The sequence below is a fragment of the Eubalaena glacialis genome, chromosome 15 (genome assembly GCF_028564815.1).
Source record: "Eubalaena glacialis isolate mEubGla1 chromosome 15, mEubGla1.1.hap2.+ XY, whole genome shotgun sequence".
Lineage (NCBI taxonomy): Eukaryota > Metazoa > Chordata > Mammalia > Artiodactyla > Balaenidae > Eubalaena > Eubalaena glacialis.
Genome location: NC_083730.1, coordinates 86043578 through 86070605, shown reverse-complemented (window position 1 = coordinate 86070605; position 27028 = coordinate 86043578). Strand labels below are relative to the sequence as shown.

Sequence of the window (27028 nt, the reverse complement as noted above, 5' to 3'; positions counted from 1 at the left end):
TTTAATATATGTTTATTGCTTTCTAAGTAGATACTATATTGTTACATTACCAAAAGATCTGTACTCAAAGAATAAACACATACTTGTTTATACATTTAAAACAAATGAAAATATTTCTACTTACCCACATATAATATATTGCTCGTGTTTTACTATTGCTCACCAATTCTTTATTATTTGTTGGATTAAAAGTAAGGTAGCTCTGAAATATAAAGTATGAAAATATGCTACATTATAATACATTTTCTGTTTCTCTCTGGTTAAGCTGAATGTTAAAGTTAAATAATATTTTTAATTAAAATAAATAACTGAGTAGGAATATAAAACAGAAAAGACATGGGGGATTTCCCTGGTGGTCCACTGGTTAAGACTCCACGCTTCCACTGCAGGGAGCATGGGTTCGGTCCTTGGTCAGGGAACTAATATCCCACATGCCTTGTGGCATGGCCAAAATAACAAAAACAAACAAACAAAACAAAAAAACAAGAAAAAAAAACAGACATGGCATTTTGTAAGCAATAGGAATATAATTTACTGAGTGTTAAAATTAATGGTCTCAAACGTGTTTCCTTTCTTATTTAGTCTTATTTATTATAATTCATCATCTATAAATTGGAGCAAGCAAAAGTAAACTAGTATTCACCAATAACCTTTATTCTGTGTCCTTTTGGACAAAGACTGCTGTGTATTCATTTCTAAATTTAACAGGCCCACAAGGTAACTTGGAATCAATGCAAAATATTGGAAGGGGGTTCTGATTCCTGCCAAGATGGTGTGTAGCATGGGTTGCCTGGCTCCCTCCCCAAAAATCAACCCTGCAGACACTATAGAAGTGAAGGAAACCTGAAATGCAGAAACTAAGTAACAACAAGTGAGAAATCCCTGGGGAGACAAGGCGTAAGTCTTGAAATGATATACGCATGGGAGGCGGGCGGCTGCAGCCTGACATGGAGGGCTGCAGGAGACGGATGAGAGACGGGTTGGAGAAATGCTTTTTTTGTTTGTTTTTCAAAGATTTTTTTGGATGTGGACCATTTTTAAAGTCTTAATTGAATTTCTTACAATATTGCTTCTGTTTTACGTTCTGGTTTTTTGGCGCTGAGGCATGAGGGATCTTAGCTCCCCAACCAGGGATCAAACCCGCACCCCCTGCATTGGAAGGTGAAGTCTTAACCACTGGACTGCCAGGTAAGTCCTAAGAAATACTTTTTTTTTTTCTTTGATTTTTTTTTTTTTTTTTTTTTTTTACTGGCTGAAGGTTTTTTTTATTATTATTATTTTTATGTACAGAAAAATCAATAGTGTACACTTAGCCCAGTTTGGTGGCCAGTTCTTTGGCCTTTGCCTTTTCCAGCTTGGCGATGCGAGCCACTGATTTGGGACCCAGGACGTTGCCTCCCCAGTGACGGCGGATCTCATCATATCTGTCGTTGTAATTGGTCCTGATGGCTTCCAGCAGCTTAGCCAGAGCACCTTTGTCTTCCGAGTTGACTTGTGTGAAGGCCACGGTGGTGCAGGTCTTCCTGTGGACCAGACGCCCCAGCCTGGCCTTGCCCTTGATGATGCAGTAGGGAACACCCATCTTCTGGCACAGGGCAGGCAGGAAGACCACCAGCTCGATGGGATCCACGTCATGTGCGATTACCACCAGCTGAGCCTTCTTGTTCTCCACCAAGGTGGTGACGGTATTAACCCCTGCTCGGAGGACAGGTGGCCTCTTGGTGGGGACATCCCCTTTGCCTGCAGCCTTCTTCTCAGCTCGGGCCAGCAACCTCTGCTTCTTCTCTTGCTTTGTCTCTGGTCTGTACTTGTGGGCCAGCTTAAGCAGTTGAGTAGCTGTTTGGCGGTCCAAGGCCTGGGTGAACTGGTTAATCGCGGGCGGCACTTTCAGCCGCTTATAGAGAATAGCCCTTTGCCGCTGCAGGCGGATGTAGCGGGGCCATTTGACAAAGCGGGTGAGGTCCCTTTTGGGCTGGATGTCCTGTCCAATGCCAAAATTCTTGGGCCTTTTCTCGAACAAGGGGTTGACCACCTTCTTGGCCTCCTGCTTCTTCACCACAGCAGGGGCCGGGGCCACCTTCTTGCCCTTGGCCTTCTTTCCCTTCGGCATCTTGAACGGTTGGCGGAGAAAGTCTTCGATTTTTTTTTATCTTTATTGGAGTATAATTGCTTTACAATGTTTGTTAGTTTCTGCTGTATAACAAAGTGAATCAACGATATGCATACATATATCCCCATATCCTCTCCCTCTTGCGTCTCCCTCCCACCCTCCCTATCCCACCCCTCTAGGTGGTCACAAAGCACCGAGCTGATCTCCCTGTGCTATGCAGCTGCTTCCCACTAGCTATCTATTTTACATTTGGTAGTGTATATATGTCCATGCCACTCTCTCACTTCGTCCCAGCTTACCCTTCCCACTCCCCATGTCCTCAAGCCCATTCTCTACATCTGCGTCTTTATTCCTGTCCTGCCCCTAGGTTCATCAGAACCATTTTTTTAAATTCCATATATATGTGTTAGCATATGGTATTTGCTTTCCGAGAAATGCTTTTTAAGTTCCATTCCTGCTTCTCCCACCCCATCTCTTATTCCTTGCCTGCTGATTGCTGCCTCATTTCAAGAATGTAAACTACCAATGCCAATGCCAGATGATCAATTTCAGGACAACACAAAGGCCTGGGTGGGGTGAAGAACTGGTGAAAGCAAGTGCATGGATGAGGCCTCACAAAGGCTGAAAATCAGCCTCAAATCACCTCAATCTCTGATTAGATCGAGGTGACCACTTTGCCAAAGGCCTCTAAGAAGCAAAAGTAAGTCTTCCTTGGAGGAAGTTATTATCAACCTGAGCCTCAAATTATTCCTATTCTTTTTAAAGCACAACATCTAGCATTCAATGAAAAATAACCAGGCACAGGAAAAAGACACGTCCAAACGGCTGAAAAACAAGGGAGAAAAGCAATCTACAGAAAGAGACCCCCAGGAGATCCAGGTATTTTTTTATGGCTGAGTAGTATTCCATTATATATATGTACCACATCTTCTTTATCCATTCATCTGTTGATGGACACTTAGGTTGCTTCCATATCTTGGTAATTGTAAATAATGCTGCTACAAACACTGGGGTGCATGTATCTTTTTGAATTAGTGTTTTTGGTTTTTTTCAGATATATATCCAGGAGTGGAAATGCTGGGTCATATGGAAGTTCTATTTTTAGTTTTTTGGGAAACCTCCATATTGTTTTGCACAGTGGCTGCACCAATTTACATTCCCACCAACAGTGCACGAGGGTTCCCTTTTCTCCACATCCTCCCCAATATTTGTTATATTGTGGTCATTCTGATAGGTGTGAGGTGATATCTCACTGTGGTTTTAATTTGCATTTCCCTGATGATCAGCAATCAGATAACTCTATTTAAAAAAAAAATCAAATGGAACTTCTAGATCTGAAAAAAGAAATGGTTTAAAAAACACAAAATGGAAATTGAGTTATTTTTAGTGAGGTGGATGGACCTAGAGTCTGTCATACAGAGTGAAGTAAGTCAGAAAGAGAAAAACAAATACCGTATGCTAACGCATATATATGGAATCTAGAAAAATGGTACTGATGGACCTAGTGGCAGGGCAGGAATAAAGACACAGACGTAGACAACGGACTTGACAACACAGAGGGGGAAGGGGAGGCTGGGACGTAGTGAGAGAGTAGCATTGACATATATACACTACCAAATGTAAAATAGATAGCTAGTGGGAAGCTGCTGCATAGCACAGGGAGATCAGCTCAGTGCTTTGCGACGACCTAGAGGGGTGGAATAGGGAGGATGGGAGGGAGGCTCAACAGGGAGGGGATGGGGGATACTAACACAACATTGTAAAGCAATTATACTCCAATACAGATGTATAAAAAAAAAGTGAATAAAGCATAGGGTGGGAGAAAAATAAAAATAAAAATAAAAAATAAAAAACACGGGACTTCCCTGGTGGCACAGTGGTTAAGAATCTGCCTGCCAATGCAGGGGACACGGGTTCAAGCCCTGGTCCGGGAAGATCCCACATGCCGTGGAGCAACTAAGCCCATGCGCCACAACTACTGAGCCTGCACTCTAGAGCCCACGAGCCACAGCTACTGAGCCCGTGAGCCACAACTACTGAAGTCCGCGCACCTAGAGCCCATGCTCTGCAACAAGAGAAGCCACTGCGATGAGAAGCCCGCGCACCACAACGAAGAGTAGCCCCTGCTTGCCGCAACTAGAGAAAGCCCACACACAGCAACGAAGATCCAAAGCAGCCAAAAATAAAATAAAAATAGAAAATAAATAAATTTATTTAAAAAAAAAAGAAAAAAAAAAAAGAATCCGCCTGCCAGTGCAGGGGACAAAGGTTCGAGCCCTGGTCCAGGAAGACCACACATGCCATGAAGCAACTAAGCCTGTGCGCCACAACTACTGAGCCTGCACTCTAGAGCCCGCAAGACACAACTACTGAGCCCACGTGCCACAACTACTGAAGCCCGCGCGCCTAGAGCCCATGCTCCGCAACAAGAGAAACCACCGCAATGAGAAGCCCACGCACCACAATGAAGACTAGCACCCACTCACTGCAACTAGAGAAAGCCTGCACGCAGCAACGAAGTCCCATGGCAGCCCAAAAATAATAATAAAAATAAATTAATTAATTTTTAAAAAATAAGTAAAAAATAAAAAAATAAAAAACACAAAATATGATTTAACAGAAAATTAAATATAGCCAAAGAAATAGTTAATAGAAAAGGAAGATAAATTATAGGAGAAAATATCCAGACTGAAGCATAAAGACACAAAAGAATAGAAAAAAGAATAAAAGACCTATGGGACAAGCTGAAAAGGTCTAACTTACATGTAATTGGAGTCCCAGAAGGACAGGAAAGAAAGAATGTGGCAGAAATAATGTTTAAAGAAACAATGGCTAGGGATTCCCTGGTAGACCAGTGGTTAGGACTCAGTGCTTTCACTGCCGAGGCCCAGGTTCAATCCTGTTCAGTGAACTAAGATCCCACAAGCCGTGAGGCACAGCCCCCCCCAAAAAAAAGAGAGAGAGAGAGACAATGGCTGGGGAAGGTGGGGTTGGGAGGGGAGACATAACTTTCAAAAAGGTAGCAGTAAGATCGACAGTTGACTTCTCAATAGAAATGATGTGAGTCTGAAGACAATGGAATGATACCTATATCTTCAAGGTACTAAAAGAAGATAACCACCAACCTAGAATTCTCTACTTAGGGAAAAATATCCTTCAAAAACAAAGATAATGACCAAGAGAGATGAGAGCATATACCCCTACAAAGACCTGTACATAAACATTCATGCAGCTCTATTTTCAATAGCCACAAACAGGAAAAATCTCGAATGTCCTTCAGTTATCTATTCGGTGAAGGGATAAATTGTGACATATCCATTCAATGCACTACTATTCAGCAATAAAAAGGAACAAACTTTTGATACATGCAACAACATGGATGAACCTCAAAAATTAAGTTGGGGGACTTCCCTGGTGGTCCAGTGGCAAAGAATCTGCCTTGCAATGCAGGGGACACGGGTTCAATCCCTGGTCAGGGAACTAAGATCCCACATGCCATGGGGCAACTAAGCCTGCGTGCCACAACTACTGAGCTCTCATGCCTCAACTAGAGCCCACCTGCCGCAAACAACAGAGCCCACATGCCCTGGAGCCTGCACGCCACAACTAGAGAAGAGAAAACCCGCACACCACAACTAGAGACAAGCCCATGGGCCACAACGAAAGATCCTGCGTCCCTCAACGAAGATCCTGCATGCTGCAAGTAAGACCCAATGCAGCCAAAAATAAATAAAAATAGGGGTTCCCTGGTGGCGCAGTGGTTAAGGATCGTCTGCCAATGCAGGGGGCACGGGTTCGAGCCTTGGTCCAGGAAGATCCCACATGCCGCAGAGCAACTAAGCCCATGCGCCACAACTACTGAAGCCTGCGCGCCTAGAGCCCGTGCTCCGCAACAAGAGAAGCCACCGCAATGAGAAGGCCGTGCACCGCAACGAAGAGTAGCCCCCGCTCTCCACAACTAGAGAAAGCCCACACGCAGCAACAAAGACCTAACACAGCCAAAAATAAAAATAAATAAAATTTTAGAAAATAAATAAATAAAATAAATAATACATCTTTAAAAAAAAATTAAGTTGGGTGAAAGAAGCCAGAGCCCTCCACAAAGAGTCTATTTCATAAAATTCATTAAAATATGCAAAGTAACATTAATAAACAGGAGAGTCGATGTTGGGAGATGGATAGAGGGAAGAGATCATACCTTGAAGGCCATAGTGAGGAGTCTGGGTTTTATTCTAAGGACAAGGGAAGGCATTGAAGGATTCTGAGTCAGGGAGTGATATAATCTGTTTTGCTTATTTAAAAAATATCACTCTGACTGCTGTGGGGAGATTGGCAAGGGTGCAGTGGGGTGCAGCAGAGATCAGCTGGGAGGATGCGGAGGTCATGCAGGCGGAGGTGACTGTGGTCTGGACTAGATGGTGGCAGTGCAGACGGGGCGGCGAGGAAGGCGTCCAGCATCGACCTTGGAAATAAATGGTACTTACAGCCATTGGGATGAGATACCCAAGAAGCAAGCATGGCAAGAAGAAGAAGAGGCAAAAGAAGAGCTCCCAGAACCAAACCCTGAGGAATGCCAAGATTTAGAAGGTGTAAAATGAAAGAAGAAGAAGCCACAAAGGAACCTGAGAAAGAACGGCCGGGGAGACAGCAGGAAGAGTGTCTTGTGAGCCCATTGGGAAGGGTGTGATGAGGGTTCAACAACGTCCGTTTGATTTGGGAACACCAGTGACCGTGATAAGCATAGTTCTGGTAGAGCTGTGGGTGGGTGGAGGACAGATGAAAAGAACAGAAATGTCCATCAACAGAGGATGGATAAATAAGTTGTGTGACACTCAAAGAACAAAAAACTGTACAGCAGTGAAAGTGAATAGGAGTTACAGCTCAAGAATCGACATGAGTGAATCTCGGAAACAACACTGAGCAGATGAAGCGATTAGTCTGATTCCAAACATAGAAAGGTCAAAAACAGGCAAAATGAAAGAAGACAGTATTGAAGGATACATACATCACTGGGGAAAAGTATAAAGAAAAGCACAGGCAGGTATAACACAAAATTTGGGATAATGGTTAACTCCGGGGAGCAAAGCTTGGGATGAGACCGGGGAGGGGCACACAGGGGTTTCTAGGGTTTAGGTAACGTTCTATTTCATGATCCAGTGGTGAGCACACAGGTACATTTTATTTTCTTCCTTAAAATGTACACATTTTGCATGTATGCCTCATTTAGCAATAAAATGTAAAGAGGTCAACTATTTCTTGCCAAAAAAAAAAAAAAAAAAAGTAAACGAGACGAGGAAGTAGAGAAAGCAAGTGTGGATAGCGCTTCTGAGACGTTTCCCGGGGAAGAGGCGCAGAGGGCGTAGCTGGAAGGAGACGTGGGGTCGGAGGAGTTCTCTCAGGGCCGGTGGTCCGAAAGCATGTTTATTCGCAGTAGAGGGAGAGTTGACAGCTGCAGGAGAAGGGCCCTGAGGCAGCCAGCAGGGGGATCTAGTGCGCTGGCTCTTCGCTGCAGTCAGAGGGGAAGAGAGAAGATGGCGGGGTTGAAGGTGTGTTGCAGGCTGGGGAGGGAGAACAGGCCCGTGTTTGTATCTGATGGCTTCCATTTTCTCAATGAAACCCGGGGTTGGGGGCGGTCATCCGCTGAGCATGGGAAGCAGGGCGGGGGGAGGTGGGAGGAGCAGGTGTGGAACTGTCGTCTCTAGAAATGAAAAGGACAGCCGACCAGAGCGGCCAAGCCAGGCCCAGAGCCGTCCTGAAATTCGTGACTGAATTCCAAGTAAGATGAATCCGCTGGGTTGGGTGCTTCTCCCCAGCTACATTCAGCCCACTGGGGTCCAGGTCCAGAGGAGGCTGAGGGTGGGGCTCACCCAGAGCTGGGGGGGGCTTGTGTGGTGCTGTCTAGCAGCACTTCCCGTTGGGGTGGAGATGTTCTATCACCTGTGCTGTCAACAATGGTAGCCACCAGCCACACGTGGATAATGAGTAGCTGAAATGTGGCTCGTGAAACTGAGGAAATGAATTTGTACTTTAACTTTAATCAATTTACATTTTTGTTTGTTTGGGTCACGCCACGTGGCTTGTGGGGATCTTAGTTCCCCGACCAGGGATTGAACCTGAGCTCCCTGCAGTGTAAATGTGGAGTCCCAACCACTGGACCGCCAGGGAATTCCCGAAATTTCAATAGCCACGTGTATTTAGCAAAGCTGCAATATAGAAATCAGCTGAAGTTCTATACACTAACAATGAACATTCTGAGAAGAGAATTAAGAAAACAATTCCACTTAATAATAGCATCAAAAAAAATACTTAGGAATAAATTTAGCCGAGGAGGTGAAAGATTTGTACGCTGAAAACTACAAAACGCTGCTGAAAGAAATTAAAGAAGACGTAAATAAACAGAAAGACAGGGGCTTCCCTGCTGGCGCAGTTGTCAAAAATCCGCCTGCCAATGCAGGGGACATGGGTTCAAGCCCTGGTCCGGAAAGACCCCACATGCCACGGAGCAACTAAGCCCGTGTACCACAACTACTGAAGCCCGCGCGCCTGGAGCCCGTGCTCTGCAACAAGAGAAGCCACCTCAATGAGAAGCCCGCGCACCGCAACGAAGAGTAGCCCCCGCTCGCCACAACTAGAGAAAAGCCCACGTGCGGCAACGAAGACCCAACGCAGCCATAAATAAATAAATAAATAGATAAGTAAAATAAATCTATTAAAAAAAAACAAATAAAATAAACAGAAAGACATCCATGCTCGTGGACCGGAAGACAACGAATGCTGTTAAGATGACAAGACTACCCAAAGCAATCTATAGATTCAATGCAACCTCTATCAACATCCCCAACGCATTGTTGGTAGCAATAGAAAACCCCATCCTAAATACCCAGGTATGGCTGGTAGCTTTGAGAAGTAAGGAAATTTGGGGGGGCATTTCCCTGGCGGTCCAGTGGTTAGGACTCCGTGCTTTCACTGCCAAGGGTGCAGGTTTGATCCCTGGTCAGGGAACTAAGGTCCCGCAAGCCATGCGGTGTGGCCAAAAAAAAAGGAAGGAAATTTTTTTAAGGGGGCCCAAGGAATGTTGGCAGAGGGAGAGCAGGAGAGAAGAGGGACGTAAAGCTGATAATGACGTGTGCCTCGCTGAGCCCAGTCACCCAGACCCCCTGCTTGGGTTCTGGTTCACACAAGCCACGTACATCCTTACCACCGTGTCTGGTGCACAGTAGCTACTCAATAAATGCAGGTGAATGACGGCTGCGAGCATGAATGAGACAATGCAGAGCAGCACAGTCAATGCTCTGGGTGCCCTCGGCAAGTCACCTCACGCAAATCGAGAATAATAACTCCCCTATAGGAAGAGCAGTTCAGAACATGCTTCTAGAATAAGAAAGGCTGCTAGCTGGGTGACTTTAGACCAATTATTTGATAGTTAATAGTAGTAATATGAATCCCACAGTAACATCTTCTCAGCACGTTTGCATGGATTACATGAGATACTGCATGCAAAGAACTTAGCAGAATCTGGCACATAAGAAGTAATCAAAAAAATTAGCTATTATCATCAAAAATAAAATGAGATCATGGACAGGAGTTTTTAAAAAGCTCTAGTGCACCATAACAAAGCTCCAGTAAAACAAAAAGTAGTTTTGAACTGGCTTCAGTGTACCTTTAGGTGGATCTTTACAGGCTCGAAATGAACTCACCTGAAAACCATACTCTTTGGGAAGGTTAAGAGCGCAGGCCGGTGTTTCCACCGCTAAAGTCCACCTCCAGATGCAAACTTTCTGTAAGTGATGGCAGACAAAGGAGGGTGAGAAGGTTCCTGAAGGCTACTGGAGGAACCTACACCCCTTGTGGTAAGCCAGTGACTTCCGCTAACTAAGCAAAGCACAGTGAGCTAAGCCGCAGGCAGGGAGCCCCTGACCGGTCACCCCCCTCCACCCAGAGAACCACAGACGCCACATGGCCTGAGCAGAGCTGCTCACGGGGACACTTGTGACGGGTGGGCCAGCCGCTGAAGCTGCCGTGACAGGCCCTGTACCTGGATCTCAGCGTCTGAGATGGTCGCCAGGTACTTGGCGTCGTGGGTGATGGCCATGGCCCTGATGCCGTCACCTTCTGGGCAGCTGTCGAATATCGTGTGCACAGGAACACTGCAAAACAGGACGGGGGACACCCAGGTCAGGAACAGAACAGCTACGGAGAAGCAAACGTGGTCCACCCACATGATGGAAAGTTGCTCCGCCGTAAAAAAGGAGTGAAGCACTGACACAGGCGACAACACGGATGAACATTGAAACCATGGTGCTGAGTGAAAAAAGCCAGACACCAAAGGCTACATATTGTATGATTCCATTTATATCAAACCTCCAAGATAGGCAAATCCATAGAGGCGGAAAGCAGATGCGTGTTTTCCAGAGGGTAGGGGAGCGGGATGTGAAGGCTAATGGTTTCAGGCTAATGGTTTTCTTCTGCGGCGAAGAAAATGTTTTGGAACCAGATAGAGGCGGCGGTTGCACCACACTATGAATATACTAAATGCCACTGAGTTGTTCACTTTAAAATGGTTACTTTTATGTTATGTGAATTTTACCTCAAACTTAAAACAAAAACTCAGGGCAGCATGTAAACGTGCTATTTGTTCTCTCCTGGAGCTCTAGTTTCTCCTTCATTATCGAGTGCTGATTCTGTGGCAGGCGTGAAGGATGAGAACATGAAACAAGATGTCTAGGACACCATCCTAGCTCTCAGGAAAGCCGGCGTCCTCCTCCAGAAGGGGGAGTGTAAACAAGCACAGGCTTTCTCGACAGCAACTTCCCTGCATCTGTCAAAATCCTCAATGCACAGACCCTAAGACCCGCCAATTCCACTTCTACGAATTTTTTTTTCCTAGAGAAATAATAGCAAAAGTGAACAGAGATAAATGCCAATTCATGCTTATTGTGGCACTGCTTTAATAGCAAAAATCTGGAAACAACACGAATACCCATTAATATGGGATTTGTTTAAAAAATATCATGGTAAATATAATGAAGAAGTATGCCACCTTCAAAAAGAATGAGGTAGATTTGGGAAAGTGACCAAAATTTTGTGGAAAAAAGCAAATAGCAAAACAGTAGACGTAGCATCATCCTGAGAGAGAGAGAGGAGAGAGAGAGGGAGTGTGTGTGTGTGTGTGTGTATTTATATGTATAGAAAAAACTCTGGAGGAATGAACTCCAAACTACATGGTGACTCTGGATATAGGTTTGGGTGAAGGGGGACTTTCTTTTTTTTTTTTTTTCCCTACACATCTGTATTGTGTCACTGGCAAGACTTTAGAACTGTAAGATGCAGACAAAGCCTTAACACACGCAGAATTTAATTAGATGATATCTGAATATCTGAGAGAGCCAAAGAAATGCAAGAAACAGCTGAAGCAATGATGGAAGTAAGCTGTGATGTGGTGGGGGTCCCTGACTTCCACTGGAAGAGTGGGTGGTAGGAAGACTTAATCCCGGAACGCGGGCTATGCAGACCCCCTGTTGGTTTTTCATTATGGAGACCTTGTTACAGAGAATATGCACAGGCCTCAGTATGTCACATTGGTGTCCCAATTGGCTGGAACCAAGTCTGTGCCCTAGCTGAGGACCTGTCTGGCTCTCTGTCACTTGAGAAATTTTATCCCACTGAGACGTGACCCCAAAAATTCCCTTGGGAAGGGAGTCCTAAAGTTGTTGGGAATGACATAATGACGTTCTTCGTGGGAAGGTGTATCTCATCCCCGGGGATATTTAGAATTAAATGCAGAGAAGATGAAGTCAGTTGGACCTGTACTCTTAACATATTTGTGACAAGAGAATTTGTTCCTTTTTTTAAGAATGGGTCATGTTTAAGAGAATTTAACATATTAGAGTCTCTAACAGATTAATTTGTGATTCTAATTGAAAGTCTGTAGTTGATTTAGACTTGTGATTTTAAATTCGAATTGTATTAGGTTTATAAACAATACTAGAACACTTAAGAGAACTTAGGACTTGCCATATTTATGTCTAATTTATTAGATTTACAAGAATTACTTAAGTACTGGTGAAGGATTTATTTGTTAACCAGACTACTGAAGAACTTAAAGATGAAACTGAATATATTCAATTTCTAAATGCAGTTTAAAATGTTTAAAAGGAGTTAATAAAATTTGTGAGACCAAACATTAATCAAAGCCCCCTTATAGGCAATTGCAAAAATACGCTAGATTTACACAGTAAGATTTAAGTTGAATTAATATCTCAAGGAAGAAGTACCATTTATCACTTTAATAAGGTGAATATTAATTCTAAAACCAGATAATCCTTTCTGGGTTCCCAGAGTCATCATTTGCAATATCATAAAACTCATATCGACATATCATTTTAATTGTTAACCACAGATACACTTCACTTTGTAATTTTAAAAAATGACTGCCAGAGTCACCCCTGGTCTAGTGGGGGAGACAGCTCTATAAACAAGAAAAAAGCAAAGGATAAACACTGTTTGAATGGAGGCCAGCTCTGCCTGGGGCAGGGGAGTTGTCAGCAAAGGCTTGAGAGAAGAGAGGCACCAGAGGGGCCCATCCTTCCTGCCTCAGGACTTCCTGATGCAGGAGATGACTTTCCCTCGTGTGTGTCAGGTGGATGTGCCATTTCTTGCAGCTGAAAAGCATGTAATCGCTAGAGATGACCACTAGGCAAGCAGACGGGAATTTGATTTCGTGGGGGAAGTGTTTGCATGGCTAGGATGTGAGCATGTACTCCCTGTAACAAGGGTTGAGCTGGCAACAGGCAGCAGGGGAGCCCATTAGGATTTTGCACATGGGAAAAGATCACACTCAAAATGTTGTCGAGAAAAACCACATGATGATAGATGATGATGGCCACACATGTGTATTTTTTTTTGGCCTCGAGGCAGGCAGGATCTTAGTTCCCTGACCAGGGATCGAACCCGTGGCCCCTGCAGTGGAAGCGCGGAGTCTTAACCACTGGACCGCCAGGGAAGTCCCCTTACACATGTGCATTTAAAACAACAGCAAATGTTCTGGAAGGAAACACACCAAATTGACTACCTAGAGGACTAGGATTGGAGATGGTGGCCAAAGGAGACTTTAGCTTCCAATTAAAATGTATTAAAGTGATTTTAAAAAAATCAGCAGATGAATGGATAAACAAAATGTGGTATATCCATGCAATGGAATCTTAAACCTTATAAAAAGGAATGGAGTACTGATTCATGCTACAACATGGAAGAATTTTGAAAATATTATGCTAAGTAAAAGAAGCCAGACACAAAGGCACATATTGTATGATTCCACGGACATGAGATGTCCAGAATAGGCAAATCTTTAGAGACAGAAAGTAGATTAGAGGTTGGGGGGAGGGAGAATGAGGAATTCATTAGTTCAGATTTTTCTGGTTGGGTGCTGCGAGTGTTCTGGAAAGAGTGGCGATGGCTGCACAACACTGTGAATGTAATTAATGCCAGTGAATTGTATATACATTTAAAAGTGGTTCAGTGTCACGGAGGCTGGGTTGAAGAGCGAAACTGCAGTGGGGGAGATCGGTCAGGAGGCTACTGCAAGGGCCCACGCAGGAGAGGGCGGGCAGAGGCGGTGGATGTGGGTTCAGAAGTTATTTGGAGGTGGAGGCGCAGGACTTTCGGACGTTTTAGCAGGAGATGCCCGTGGGACGTGCAGGTGGAGTGTCCTCCAGCAGCTCCCCCATCAGCACACAGGAAACACTGAGACGGCTGTTGAGAGTAAGATGGCGCGGTTTCAAACCCTGGCTCTGCTCCTGCCTGGCTGGAGGGCATCACCACAGCATCCTCACGCCCTCAGGCCACAGCTAAGGAAGGGCCAGAGGAGGATGAGGCTGAAAAGAGTCTGAGAGGGAACAGACAGCGAGCAGGACGAGGGCCAGGGGGCCACGGTGTCAGAGGGGCCAAGGGAAATGATGAGGTAGTACGGCCCCAGGGAGGCCAGCGGTCACCCGGGAGAGAGCAGCTCCTGTGTCATAGAACATTCAACATACCTTCCTCCTAACCTTCTTCTCCACCTGGACTCGTCCACCCCCCACCTCACCCCCTCCCACCCCCCTACACACCCAACCAAGGCCTTACAATCTTGTCAGTGAATCTAGCACTGCTCTCTGCCTCTAGGACCAGGAATTACGAAAGGACACACATCTGTGAGCATCTATCCTGGGCCGGGTGCTGTGCTCTGGATCTTCCTAACAATCCCGTAGGGTAAGTAGAGTAGATCAAAGAGCGCCCCCTCGAAATTCATTCCACCCAGGACCTCAGGATGCGAGCTTATACGGAAAGAGAGTCTCTGCGGATGTAATTAGATAAGATTAGGTCATACTGGTTAGGGTGGACCCTAAACCCAATGACTGGAGTCCTTATAAAAGAGAAGACCTTACAGAGAGACACAGAGGGGGGAAACGCCACATGAAGATGGAAGCAGAGGCTGGAGTGACATGTCTACAGGTCAAGGACCACCAAGGATGCCAGCAACCACCCGAAGCAGGAGGGGAGCGTGGGACAGATTCTCTCTCAGGGCCCCAGGAGCTCCCTGCAGACTCCCCAGTTTCAGACATTTGGCCTCATGAACAGTGAGAAAATAAATTTCTGTGATTTTAAGCCACCCAGATTGGGGTAATTTCTTACAGCAGCCCAGGGAAATGAAGACAGTAAGTACGATTAGTCTTTTTTTTTTTTTTGGCAGATTGTGAAAGTCACATGATTTCTCTGGGTCTCCCAGCTAGGGGAGCGTGAGCTAGCCTCCCTCAACCCAGTCTGCCTGCGGGCCACCGACAAACCAAGTTTCTGGGCTTAAAGAGCCAAGAATCACCCATGGGAAATTCACCAAAGTAATGTCATCCCAACAGGCCTTGAGGCAATAAGACAACCTCCCCTGAGAACCTCGCCCCTCGCCCTGCCTCCCAGCACCGGCTTCTGTACCCCCAGACCGGCATGACTCCTTTTTTTGCGGGTCACGGTGGCAGACGCTGTACAAAAACACGGGGGGAAGCGGCTGCGACATGCCTACCCCGAGAAGCAGTCCCATATGATTATCAGGCAGTCGGGCCCTTTGTCGGCCGTGGCGACCCAGCGCCTGTCTTCGCTGATGCAGAGGCAGGAGATGACGTTGGGGTGGCCCTGCAGACGTGGAGAGAAGTCGCTCTGAGACAGGGGTTGGGGGGGGGGGGTGCCCAGCCCTGGCACCAGCAGGAAAGGCAGGGCCCCGGAGGCACACCTGAGTTCCCTTTCCAGATGCCGCTGGCTGAAAATCCTACTCCCACCCGCCTTCCCTGGTGTTTCTCTACAGCCAGAGGTTTTCAAACTTCCCCTCAAAACACTCGCAGGGTAAGCTGCGCTCCCTGCCAGAACAGTGGCTTCCTAGGGGTCGAGGCGTATACCCGACTCTGAACCCACGTGGAGAATAAATGTCCAGGTCCCCCCACCTCCAGCCCCTTCGAAACTCCCTACCAGCCTCATCTCCCCCAAAACTGCTCACTCAGGCCACTGAGCAGCTCTGGAACCAAAGCCTCTGCACGGGCCTCTGCTCTCACTCGTATCCTCTACAGTCTTCCCCACACAACAGAGGAATCTTCTGGAAACACAAGATGGCAGCCGGGAAACAGCCCCTGTTTCCCTCCTTCCATGTCACCCCTCGCTCACTCTGGCCTCCTCTCTGGGCCTCACACACGAGGCCTGGAAACTCAGAGCTCTCTCTGTCTGTCTGGGATGCTCTTCCCCGCAAAATGGCCCCGGGTTGGCTCGTGCTCAGCCGTCAGGTCTCAGCACAAACGGCACTTCTTTATTCCCTGCCCACCCGATCCAGAGGAAGTCTCCTCTCACCCTGAGTCTTCCCTCTTAGAGCATTTTCACATTTCCTTCCGAGCAACTGTTAAAATCTTTAGGTATATGCTTATGTGTTCACTTGTTTAACGACTGTCTCTCCATGAGGGGGTACTAGATCTATTTTGGTCATGACTACAGACCCGTCACCTGAAACACAGTGGTTATGATAAATACATGTGGGATGTATGAATGAACGAACGAATGGCCAAGGCCACCCCCAGCCATCCAACCCTGAGGAGGCTGGACGCCCGCCTGGCTGCTCCCTGCCTCTCAGCCCCTCTGCCCTGCCCGCCCCCGACTCTGAGCCTGCCCACCACACTGTGCTTTCTCCCCCTGCTGCCACCTCTGTGCTCAGTGCTACACATTCAACTCAGCTCTGAGAAGGGCTGCTTGCTGACTGTGTGTGTATTTCAGGACTTCTAGAAAGCAAATTCCTTAAGTTACACCCACGTGTCTTGGATCCCTGGCACGATGCTGAGTACTGGCTGAGCTCTTGGAAAATACTTTGTGAAGTTTCTGATCTAGGCATTGACTAAGGAAGGTCCTTATATGTCAACTGAAAAGGGTAACATGGAACTGTTTACCGGGTTAACTAGTAGAAAGTCGGACACCAGGAAAACGTGACATTTGGACAGGTAAATGATGAAAACGAAAGAGGTCAAAAACATCCGGAACAGAGGAGGCAGAGTGGTGAGGGGAAGGCAGGCATGTGGGGCATTCGGGGAGGCACAGAGCAGGGTGTAAATAAAGCCAAGTGCTGGAGGGAGGAGACAGCAGGAAAGACTGACCTACTTAATACTTTCAAGTCAGGAGACCTGGATGTAAGACCTGGCTTCAGCATCTGCTAGCACAGCCTTGGGCAAGTCAGCTAAATCCCTCTGAACCTCAGTTTCCTCTCCTGTGAAATGGGAATATTAACACACTCACTTCTCAGCATGAGTAGGAGGATCAAAGCCCTTTGAGCCCTGGAAAGGAGTCTGAGTGTTAATTAGGTCCGAATCCCTGCCCTTTGCATCTCACTATAGTCCTGTGGAGACAACGTGGTCTCTCCTGACCACATTTTTACAGAAATGTAAAAAATACAGATGCTTTAGATTCTAGTTACTATAAAATTAAAGTCAACTGCTATTTGTAAATTGATTCTGATTAGAATCAGAGAGAAAACGAACAATAAAATGTGTTCCTAAAAACAGAATTTGCTATGGTTCAGAAAAGAGGAAGGAAAACGTGAATGAGATGGAATGAAGTTGACCCCTGAAATAAAAACCAAAGTGCTGGACTTCCCTGGTGGCACAGTGGTTAAGAATCCGCCTGCCAATGCAGGGGACACTGGTTCGAGCCCTGGTCCGGGAAGATCCCACATGCCATGGAGCAACTAAGCCCATGCGCCACAACTGCTGAGCCTGCGGTCTAGAGCCCGCGAGCCACAACTACTGAAGCCCGCGCACCTAGAGCCCGTGCTCCACAACAAGAGAAGCCACCGCAACGAGAAGCCTGCGCACCACAACAAAAAGTAGCCCCTGCTCGCCGCAACTAGAGAAAGCCTGCACACAGCAACAAAGACCCAACGCAGCCAAACATAAATAAATTGATTAATTAAGAAGCAACAACAATAACAACCAAAGTGCTATATTCAGGTTAAAGACAACCTCTTTCACTTGAAGTAAGAAAACCTGCAAACCTGAAGATGGTGCTGGTTATTCTTGAAGACATTGTAGATGACCGCAGTGTGAGCACTGGCATACAGAAGAACTCTCTGGTTTTCGTCTTGAATGTAGTAAACAGGAAGGGAACTGTTCCATCCGAACGACCAGGTCATGGTCTGGAAGACAAAGGTAAAACCGGGAAGACGCTACGGTGCACAAACCCAGAGCTGTGACGCTGGGTACTCCCGGCCTGAGTCCTGGAGGAGAAGGATTCACATCATCAGCCAGTGAAGAGACATCACCTTGAGAAGTCCTCAAGAGCACGCTACACCGCGGATGACCCCTGAAAATGTGATGCTACGTGAAAGGAGCCAGATGCAAAGGACCACATACTGTATGACCCCATCTACATAAAATGTCCAGAATAGGCAGATCCATAGAGACAGGAAGCAGATCAGTGGTTGCCAGGGGGTGAGAGGAGGGGGAATGGGGAGCGACTGCTTACTGCGTATGGGTTTCTTTTTGGGGGGACGGAAATGTTCTGAAATTAGATACTGGCAATGGTTGCATAACCTAGGGAACAGGCTAAAAACCAATCAACTGTACACTTTAAAAGGGTAAATTTTCAGACATAGAAAACAAACTTATGGTTACAAAAGGGGGGAAGGGGGGGTGGGAGGGATAAATTAGGAGTTTGGGATTAACAGATACACACTACTATATATAAAATAGATAACCAACAAGGACCTACTGTATAGCACAGGGAACTATACTCAATATCTTGTAATAACCTATAAGGGAAAAGAATCTGAAAAAGAATATATATATACACATATACATATGAATCACTTTGCTGTACACCTGAAACTAACACAACATTGTAAATCAACTATATTTCAACAAAAATAAATTTAAAAAACTTTTTTTAATTTTAAAGGGTAAACTTTACAAGGATGTGGAGAAACTGGGACCCTTGTGCGTTATTGGTGGGAGTGTGAAATGGTGCAGCTGCTGTGGAAAACAGTATGGAGGTTCCTCAAAAAACTGAAAATACAATTACCATATACTCCAGCAATTACACTTCTGGTTATCTACCCAAAAGAACAGGAAACAGGGTCTCAAAGAGATATGTGTACACCCGTGTTCATAGCAGCATATTTCACAGTAGCCAAAAGGTGGAAAACAAGCCAGTGTCCATTGACAGATGAATGGATAAACAAAAGGTGAGTATTATGCAGCCTCCAAATGGATGGAGATTCTGACACATGCTCCGACACGGATGAACCTTGAGGACATTATATAAGTAAAATACATCAGTCACAAAAAGATAAATATGAACTGAATGGTTCCACTTATATGAGGTCCCTAGAGTAGTCAAATTCATAGAGACAGAAAGTAGAAGGGCAGTAGCCAGGGACCGGGGTGGGGATGGGGAGCTGGTGTTTGTGGGTACAGTGTGTGTTTCACAAGATGAAGAGAGTTATGGGGACGGGTGATGATGGTGGCTGCACAACCATGTGAATATATTTAATACCACTGAGCTTCTACACCTAAAAGTGGTTAAGGTGGTAAATTTTATGTTATGCGCCTTTTACCACAATCTTTTAAGAAAAAGTTAAGAGGGTGGATTTTATGGATGTGAATTCTACCTCGATTTAAAAAGAAAAGAAAAGCTACGTGGTGCTTACACAGGCGTGTTTACTGTGTAAGAACTCAATGAGTTCTACACTTGCGTGTGCTCTTTCTGTTTATGTTATATTTCAATAAAGACGTTTTCTTTAAAAAAAGAAAGTCTTCAACAGTAAATAGAAACAACTTCCTATTCATCTTCTCCCCAGGACCTAGACCCAGCTCAGTACCAGACACACAGTGAGCACTGAATGTTGTGAAATTCAATTTACTGAATGAGAGTACGTAGAAGGGACAAGTTATAATAAAGTCACTAAGTAACTTCATAAGAAAGGCAATTATTCAGCCTGGGTATCTGTTCCTTATACACGATTTTCCCTGGAAGGATAAAGTGTAAAAGAGACAAAACTCCCTTAGGAGGATTAAAAATTCCACACTGCCAGGAACAAGTCCAAAATAAAAATTTCATGAAATGAAAAATAATAGGTATTATAAATCTGACTACTGCTTCCAATTCAATAGTAGTTTGTTTATGTATATTTTTGTATTCAACGTCTCTTACAAAAATTACGGATAAACTGTGGTACGTTCATACAACGGAATATGATTCAGCAATAAAAAGAAATGAGCTTGCGAGCCATGAAAAGATGTGGAGGAACCTTAAACGCATGTTGCTAAGTGAAAGAAGCCAGCCTGAAAAGGCTACAAACTGTATGATTCCAACTACATGACATTGTGGAAAAGGCAAAACTATGGAGACAATAAAAATCAATGGTTGTCAGGGGCTTGGGTTGGGGGGATAAGGGGGAGGGAGAGGTGAACAGGTAGGGCACAGGACATTTTTAGGGCAGTGAAACTACTCTGCATCAAACAACAATGGTAGATACATGTCATTATGCATTTGTCAAAGCCCAGAGAATGTACAACACAGAGTGAACCCTAGGGTAAACTATGGACTTAAGGTAATTCTAACTCATCCATATTGGCTCATCAATTGCGACAAATGTACTGCACTAATGCAAGATGGTAATAATAGAGGAGACGAGGGGGGAAGGAGACACAAGGGAGTATGTGGGAATTCTCTGTGCTTTTCATTCAATTTTTCTATAAACCTAAAACTGCCCCCAAATAATAAAGTCTATTTAAAAAATTAACCAAGGCTGATGTGGTAGAGTGTTTAAAGTGATGGCTAAGTGATTAGTTACCAAATCACTTATATTGGGTTATATTGGAGCATAGAAATGAAATCTGGTGATGGGATTTCCCTGGCGGTCCAATGGTCAAGACTCCGAGCTGCCACTGCAGGGGGCGCGGGTTCCATCCCTGGTCGGGGAACTAAGATACTGCATGCCTCACGGCCAAAAGAAAAATAAATAAAGAAATGAAATCTGGTGAGTTTCCTTTCTGATCTTTGAATGATACTTAAGGTTAAATTGATGTACCGTATATTTCTCCCAAGACAGAGTGGGCAACGTGGCCGATTTCTCTCTCCTACACGCCTCATTCCCCATCCTCTCCTGATTCCATCTGCCCATTCGCTGTAATTTATATTTATATTTAGGTCTTTTACTGCGTGGGCATGAGTGGTAGAATTACGGAATCATAATTGCCTCAAGCTGCAACTTCTAGGAACGGAACTATTTCATATCTGGCTGGTTCTTAAGAGCCAATTTCTTCAAGTGAGATGGTTCTTTTGGAAACCTGCTAATTCTAAAAGGCGTTATAGTCGTCCTGGAAATTTATTTTGAGATTTAACAAATTAGTTATAAAAAGAAAGCACTCTTAACTAGACTCCTGTCTCCAGGTAAAACAACTCTTTCAAGGTCAAAACTAGGCTGACCTCACTCAGTAGTAACAGAACTTCCTTGCTTGAGCAGCCCTCACGATAACCGAAATCACACAGTACTAACACCCATTGCATTTCGCACTAGTTTTAACACTCATGGCAAATGATGATGGAGACAGCCACCTCTCACATCAATCTTCTTCTAAAACATGGTCATCTGGAAAACAAAACTTTATTGTCAAAATCAGACTTCACTGTATTTGATAGTTATATGATTCCTTCTCACAAACACATGATACCTTGTTACTTGGCTGGAGATGGTATTCACGGTTAGGTCTATTTACCATGAGCACTGCTAGTTATTACAGGCCTTTGGGATAAGCCGGGGGAGCCCAAAGGAAAAGGAGGATGCTGCGAGCACAGAGATGGAGAGGCACACACTCACTGAAGCACCTTTGGTGAGAGCAAGAAATTAGAAACAGCATAAATGGCCATCAATAAGGAAACAGCCGAATTTAAAATGAGGAAGTGGATATACATGCACTGATATAAAAAATCCTCTAAGACATATTAAGTGCAAAAACATTTATGCAGAAATGCAGAATATCTCACTGGTTAAAAAAAAACAAACAACTAAAAACACAAATCGTGTGTGTGTGCGCACGCAGATACATGTTTATATATGTACCAAAAAAGGTCTGGAGAGATACAGTTATACCAAACTGCAACAGTAGTCATCTCAGGAAAACAGGATTGGGATGGGAGTGTGCTCGAGAAGAGGAATCTTTGCCTTTGTATATTTTTTTTATAAAGAGCACTTATTCATTTTAACAAAAAGAAGAAACAATAAAGGCGAAAGGAAAGGAAAAACAAAGACGGCGCACCCAAAGAGCTAAGCAAACCTGCAAAGAGAGAAGGCCTAGGAAAGTTTGGTTCTGCAGTGAGCCCAAGGCTAACAGGGGGCCCAGACCTGTGCAGTGGCTTTTGTCAAGTCCAGGTAGCTGGGGCCTGGATAAAAAGATCGCTTGCTCTTATTAGGGATGTTACCTGATTTCTGGTTAGTTGGCTAAACGAGACAAATGTCTTCATGGGCTCTAAAACTCAATTATTCTTGGGACTTCCCTGGCGGTCCAGTGATTAGGACTCCGAGCTTCCACTGCAGGGGGCGAGGGTTCAATTTCTGATTGGGGAACTAAGATCCAACATGCCGCTCAGTGAGGCCAAATAAATAAGTAAATAAATAAACTCAATTATTCTTTCTTTCAGACTGAGCAATTGCAAGCTTTGAACCTTTAACTCCATTGCTCAGAGTCGGCCAAATCTACAGAAAGGAGGCTGTCAGTTCTCTGCACTTCCCCCTCGGCACCCTTCCGTCACCACCACCAGCACAACCGTCACCACCATCACCTAGTTGTTAACACTTGTCAAGTGCTCACTCTGTTAGGAACTGCATTAAGTACACACAGTCCATCACTTACGAATCTTCCAAAGGCATGAATCTACAGTGGGGGGAGAAAAAAAGATGAATCCTAGGAAACAATTTTCAGAAAGTAGCAGATGGAGGAAGAAAGAAGGAGAAGGAAAAAAAAAAAAAAACTCCTCTTCCTTCTCTTGGCAAATGATAATATTTTTACCCTCGCAGATGGCGCCTCCCTGGAACACTGTCAGCGGCAGCAAAGGCAGACTCCTTGGGACCGCCTGGTGCTTTTCCCGGTGGCTTTCACTTTTTCCAGACCTTTGACTTACTGATCTATCTTGGGATGGATAGTTTTAGGAACCTGTGGTGGTTTTAGGAGCTGGTAAAGGGATCAACACAGTTACAGCAGAAGAGGCGAGGAGAGGAGGGAAAGGGAAGGAACTGGTGGTATGGAGGAGGAGTATTATGATGTGGGAGAGAGAGAGGGAAAGGGAGGGAGAGAGAGAGGTGGAGCGAGAAGAGAGAGGGGAAAGGGGAGAGGTCGATTTTGAGTCTCCCCCAAGAAAACAGCGTCCTATACAACGGACAAACCACGTGCGGAATTTCCTGCCTGCAGAGCAACGCTGCTGAACCCAGATGCAGCGATCGTGTCCACATGCTGTCACACATGTCCAGCCACAGCTCCAAACTGAACTTTGAAACGACACAGGTCTGTGATTAGCTTAAAAAGGAGCTTTCTGGTGGTATTATTTTCCATATGCATAAAATTCCCCTATTTCACAATACTCTCAAAACACTGGGGGAAATTTAAAAGCATGTTGCACTTACCAAGGGATACACGTTGGCACTGTCATCCTTTTGGAACAAAATGTCCTCAGTGGCAGTGGAGACCAGTGACACCTTAGGGATCCTTGCTTTGGGCTGGAATTCTTTTTCTTTTTTCTCATTTACGTATAATACTCTTTTTTCTTTTCTCCCTTCTCTCTTTTCTGGCTCCAAGTCTTCCCTTTCTGGTTCCAAGTCTCTCCTTTCTTGTCCCAATTCATCTTGGGGCCTCTGGTCGGTTCTCTCTGCAAGCTCGCCTGAAGGCTGCTTTTCAGGGGAACTAAGCTGTTGTTCCGCAGAAGTGGTTAGATCCAAATCAAGAAACTCTAATTGTGAGACCATGCTTCTTGGAAGTTCGAGTGTTTCCAAAAGCTCTGATTGTAATGAATGCTTTGACTCTCTACCACTATAGGTTTTCTTAAAAAAGAAATAAAAAGGAGATTGTGATTTCAAATACACTACACGCTGCTACATGCCCTCATTTAGTTTCCTGTCTCTTCCTAATCAGCCAGTCTTAGTGTTAGCCTCACATCAGAATTATGAAGCACTTTTTAAGAAGAGCCTGGGACATTCTGTACTCAAATAATATGAATCGTGGGTGTGTCAGGTTTATCCTCTGCCTACTAGCAGACCCACAACAGCAAAATTATTCTTCTAAATGGCACTGGTGGCCTCCAAAACCACCACAGAGCCACAGAGAGTCACTTCTCCTTGGACCAGAGGTGATTTCTACAGGCTGTTTAGACAAGCACACTCCAGCTAACCCCTGTCCTTTAAGTCAGCTCTGGTACACACCTCCTCCAGGAAGCTTTCCCTGATCATCCTCCAAGCTGGGTCAAGTCGGCCTTTATAAAGATACATATCTCCTAGGTACCTCTCAATCACTGCACTTAGTTTTACAATGTTTGCCTCCCTACATACCCTAGAGCTCCTTAAGAGAATGGGCTGTGTCTTACTTGGTTTTATATCCGCAGAGCCTGGCAGGTAAGTGGGTAACAAGCATTCAATTAATGATTAGGAATGAATGAATGAACACACAAATGATTGAATGAATGAAAATTCCTACTTACTGGGAGTGTTCCTGACAAGACTGATTGGGAATCAGTTGGTGTAAGTCTCTCCAAACTGATCATGGCCTTGGTGATTTCTTGGGGCTTCACTGTGGTTTCTTCCTGTGCTCCTGCAGCCTCCTCCTCCTTCCCAAATTCTTCCCCCTCTTCCTCTCCCTCCCTTTCCTCTTCCTCCTCTTGCTCCCCCACTCTCTTTTCCCCTTCCCCTTCTTCCTCTTCCCCCTCCTCCTGCGACCCTCTCCATGCTAATGTGTTATCTTCTTTTAATTCCTGTTGCATATTTTCTAGCCCTTCATCATTTGGATATTTTTCTTCTTCTTCTTCATCTTCTCCTTCTTCCATTTCTATTTCTCCATATTCTTCTGTTTCTTCCAGTGGGTTTTCCTCTGCATCTGACATTCTTCTCTTTGGAGATGTCTCTAGAGAAATTTTGAGCATAATAATCAGCAGGGCCCTCTGTTTTCCGTTTTGATTTCCTGGTCCACAAACCTATCAATGAAATGTGCAATACCAGCTCTGCTCCTTTCCATGGGAATAAAAAGTATGCCATACTCCTAGGAAAGCCTGTCTCCTCAAATCTTTAAAAATATTGATCCCGGGCCTCATCTTTCTGAGAATAATTTTAGAGCCCTCTAACTCAGTTTATATATATTCATATTCCCACAGGCAGCAAAATGATAACCCAGGTATTAGCAACAATTCTAATAATACGAATAAGGGAAGAAGCAGGTACCTTAGCGGTTAAAAGTGTTGGCTTTCCAGTCAGCCTCTCCTGGCATTGAATCCCAGTTCCACCACTCAGTTGCTCTGTGACCTTGGGCAAGTCACTTTACCCCTCGGAGTCTAAATCTGCTCACAGGCAAAGTTAAAATGATAACCCTAAATTCTGGGGGTGTTGTGAAGATTAGATGAAATGACGTATGTAAAATGCTCGAGTTGCAGCACAGAGTGCTTGAGAAATGGTAGCAGTCTAGAAAGTTAAAAAGCCTAACATATTCTCTCGTTCATTCCTTACAGCAAACTTAAGAGTCTGAAGCTCTGAGAGGTGAAGTGACTTATTCAAGATCATACAGCGAGTAAGAAGCAGACCTCTCAATGTTCAGTTCCGCCCTCTGAAAAATTATTGCTAAGATTTATTAAAGTCTAGGGCCCTTAGTACAGAGCCTCTTCCGACTGCCAAACTTTGCCAAATTCTTCATGGGGGGTGCGGGGAGCAGGTGTGTGCGTCCGTGGGGGCATAAAGCCCAGGCGTGGCCCCTTCCTCCAGCTCAGGTCTCCCTGGAGCTGCCCCAGGCCGAGCCCAGGTGGGGTGAGCGCCCCCCAAGAGGCACCAGGCCCCTCCTTGCCGGGGCCCCCGCCCCTGACTCACAGAGCGCGCCCACCCTGGTCCTCAAAGGCCGGGGTCTTCCCGCCGCGTGAATCCCTCGTCCACCTTCTGGCCTCCAGCTGCCGCCGCTCTCTCCTCCAAGGGCTCCCTAGTTACGGTCGCCACCCAAGCCCCGTCTCCATGGTAATCGCTGCCGCCGCAGGCGACGGGCCGTAAAGCGAGAAGGCTGGACGGCGGTCACGTGCCCAGAAAGCGGCGGGACCGGGGAGCTGGTCGAGCTCGCCCCCTGCCGCCGCGACTCGGGAGGTGAAATTGGCTTTCCTCTCACCTCTCCTCTCCTCCCCTCCCACTCTCCCCCATGTTTTCCCTTGGTGCCATCCCCTGAGAAGCTGCAGCGGCCAATCCTAGCAACTCTGACTTTCTGAAGACTTGACAAAGTTATGTGAAGAAGTACGAACGGTTTGATAAAATTATGTCAAAAGCAAACTAAATTTCCCCGTCTCATTGGTGCAGCACACAGCTGTCCTCCCCACCTCCTCGCCCGGGCACTACATGTTGTGCGGAAAATTTTAGCCAGCTGGGATTAAACGTTTCATAGGTTACATTATCTTATCACATAACGTTTCTGCCAAACCAGTTTGTTAAATCTATTAGGATGATTCCACCTCAAAGTGTCTCTCCACTAGAATCTCACAAAAGACAGCCCACCTGCGTGGCCACCCTGAGGTTTCTGAAGGGGGGACTTGCAGGAAACCAGCCAAAGGCACTGATGCAGAAGACTCTCTGCTGCTATCATTTTAGGAGGATGTGAATGAGTCTCTCCATCCCCACCCCACCCTCATACCCCGATGCTGGTTGATGCATTTGCATACATCTCAAAAAAATAAAAGGGATTGCTGGATGGGACAAGCTGTGTTTATTATAGTCTAGGGCTTATAAAAGATTGGAAAACACGTGGAATTAGAAAAACAATTTAAACAGCAAACACTGATAAACACAGCACGTCTGTGGCTACAAGGGGGGAAATCCACGTGGATATTCGGCTAGAGTACATGGTGTTTGGGGGCAGACACTCAACAGGAAGGCTTTCCAGTCGAGCATGAGCACCCATGGCTGGAAGCACACCCAGTACTGACTCCCGTCAGGGCGAGCTGGTATCTGTATCTAAGCCAAGCAAATCCAGTCCTGAGGAACCCAAGCATGCCTCAGTAGAATGTGCCAGATGCCCTCTGAAACAGAAAGTGGTCTGCAAGAACTGTGGAAATAAAACACTGTCATACAGTGAAGAGAGGAAAAAAAGTAAAACACGGAGGCACTAGGAATCACTGAAACTCACTTTGCCATGTTAAAGA

General features: G+C 45.4%; 2 protein-coding genes across 4 annotated transcripts in view; both read right to left on the bottom strand.

Annotated features, from left to right (window-relative positions):
* Positions 1 to 25819, bottom strand: part of CFAP251 (cilia and flagella associated protein 251) — a 67063-nt gene extending 41244 nt beyond the window's left edge. For 2 of the 3 annotated variants that reach the window (XM_061169406.1, XM_061169408.1), the window contains exons 1-8: positions 25719 to 25819; positions 24350 to 24768; positions 23283 to 23696; positions 17658 to 17798; positions 15162 to 15271; positions 10146 to 10257; positions 9808 to 9888; positions 125 to 202 (exon numbers count right to left, since the gene is read on the bottom strand). In XM_061169406.1, the coding sequence (XP_061025389.1) occupies positions 125 to 202; positions 9808 to 9888; positions 10146 to 10257; positions 15162 to 15271; positions 17658 to 17798; positions 23283 to 23696; positions 24350 to 24748 (1335 nt within the window). In that variant the 5' untranslated portion in view covers positions 24749 to 24768; positions 25719 to 25819. Of the gene's footprint in view, positions 1 to 124; positions 203 to 9807; positions 9889 to 10145; positions 10258 to 15161; positions 15272 to 17657; positions 17799 to 23282; positions 23697 to 24349; positions 24769 to 25082; positions 25155 to 25718 lie in introns of those variants that run through there. The other variant, XM_061169407.1, reaches the window with a different exon arrangement.
* Positions 1254 to 2126, bottom strand: LOC133075405 (large ribosomal subunit protein eL8). Its single transcript, XM_061169638.1, has one exon. The coding sequence runs from the start codon at positions 2108 to 2110 to the stop codon at positions 1310 to 1312; it is 801 nt and encodes a 266-aa protein (XP_061025621.1). The 5' UTR covers positions 2111 to 2126; the 3' UTR covers positions 1254 to 1309.
* Positions 25820 to 27028: the final 1209 nt, after the last annotated feature.

What these genes read in the sequence shown, in the direction of transcription:
- LOC133075405 (XM_061169638.1), bottom strand. Translation starts at nt 2,110, where the DNA reads ATGCCGAAGGGAAAGAAGGCCAAGGGCAAGAAGGTGGCCCCGGCCCCT.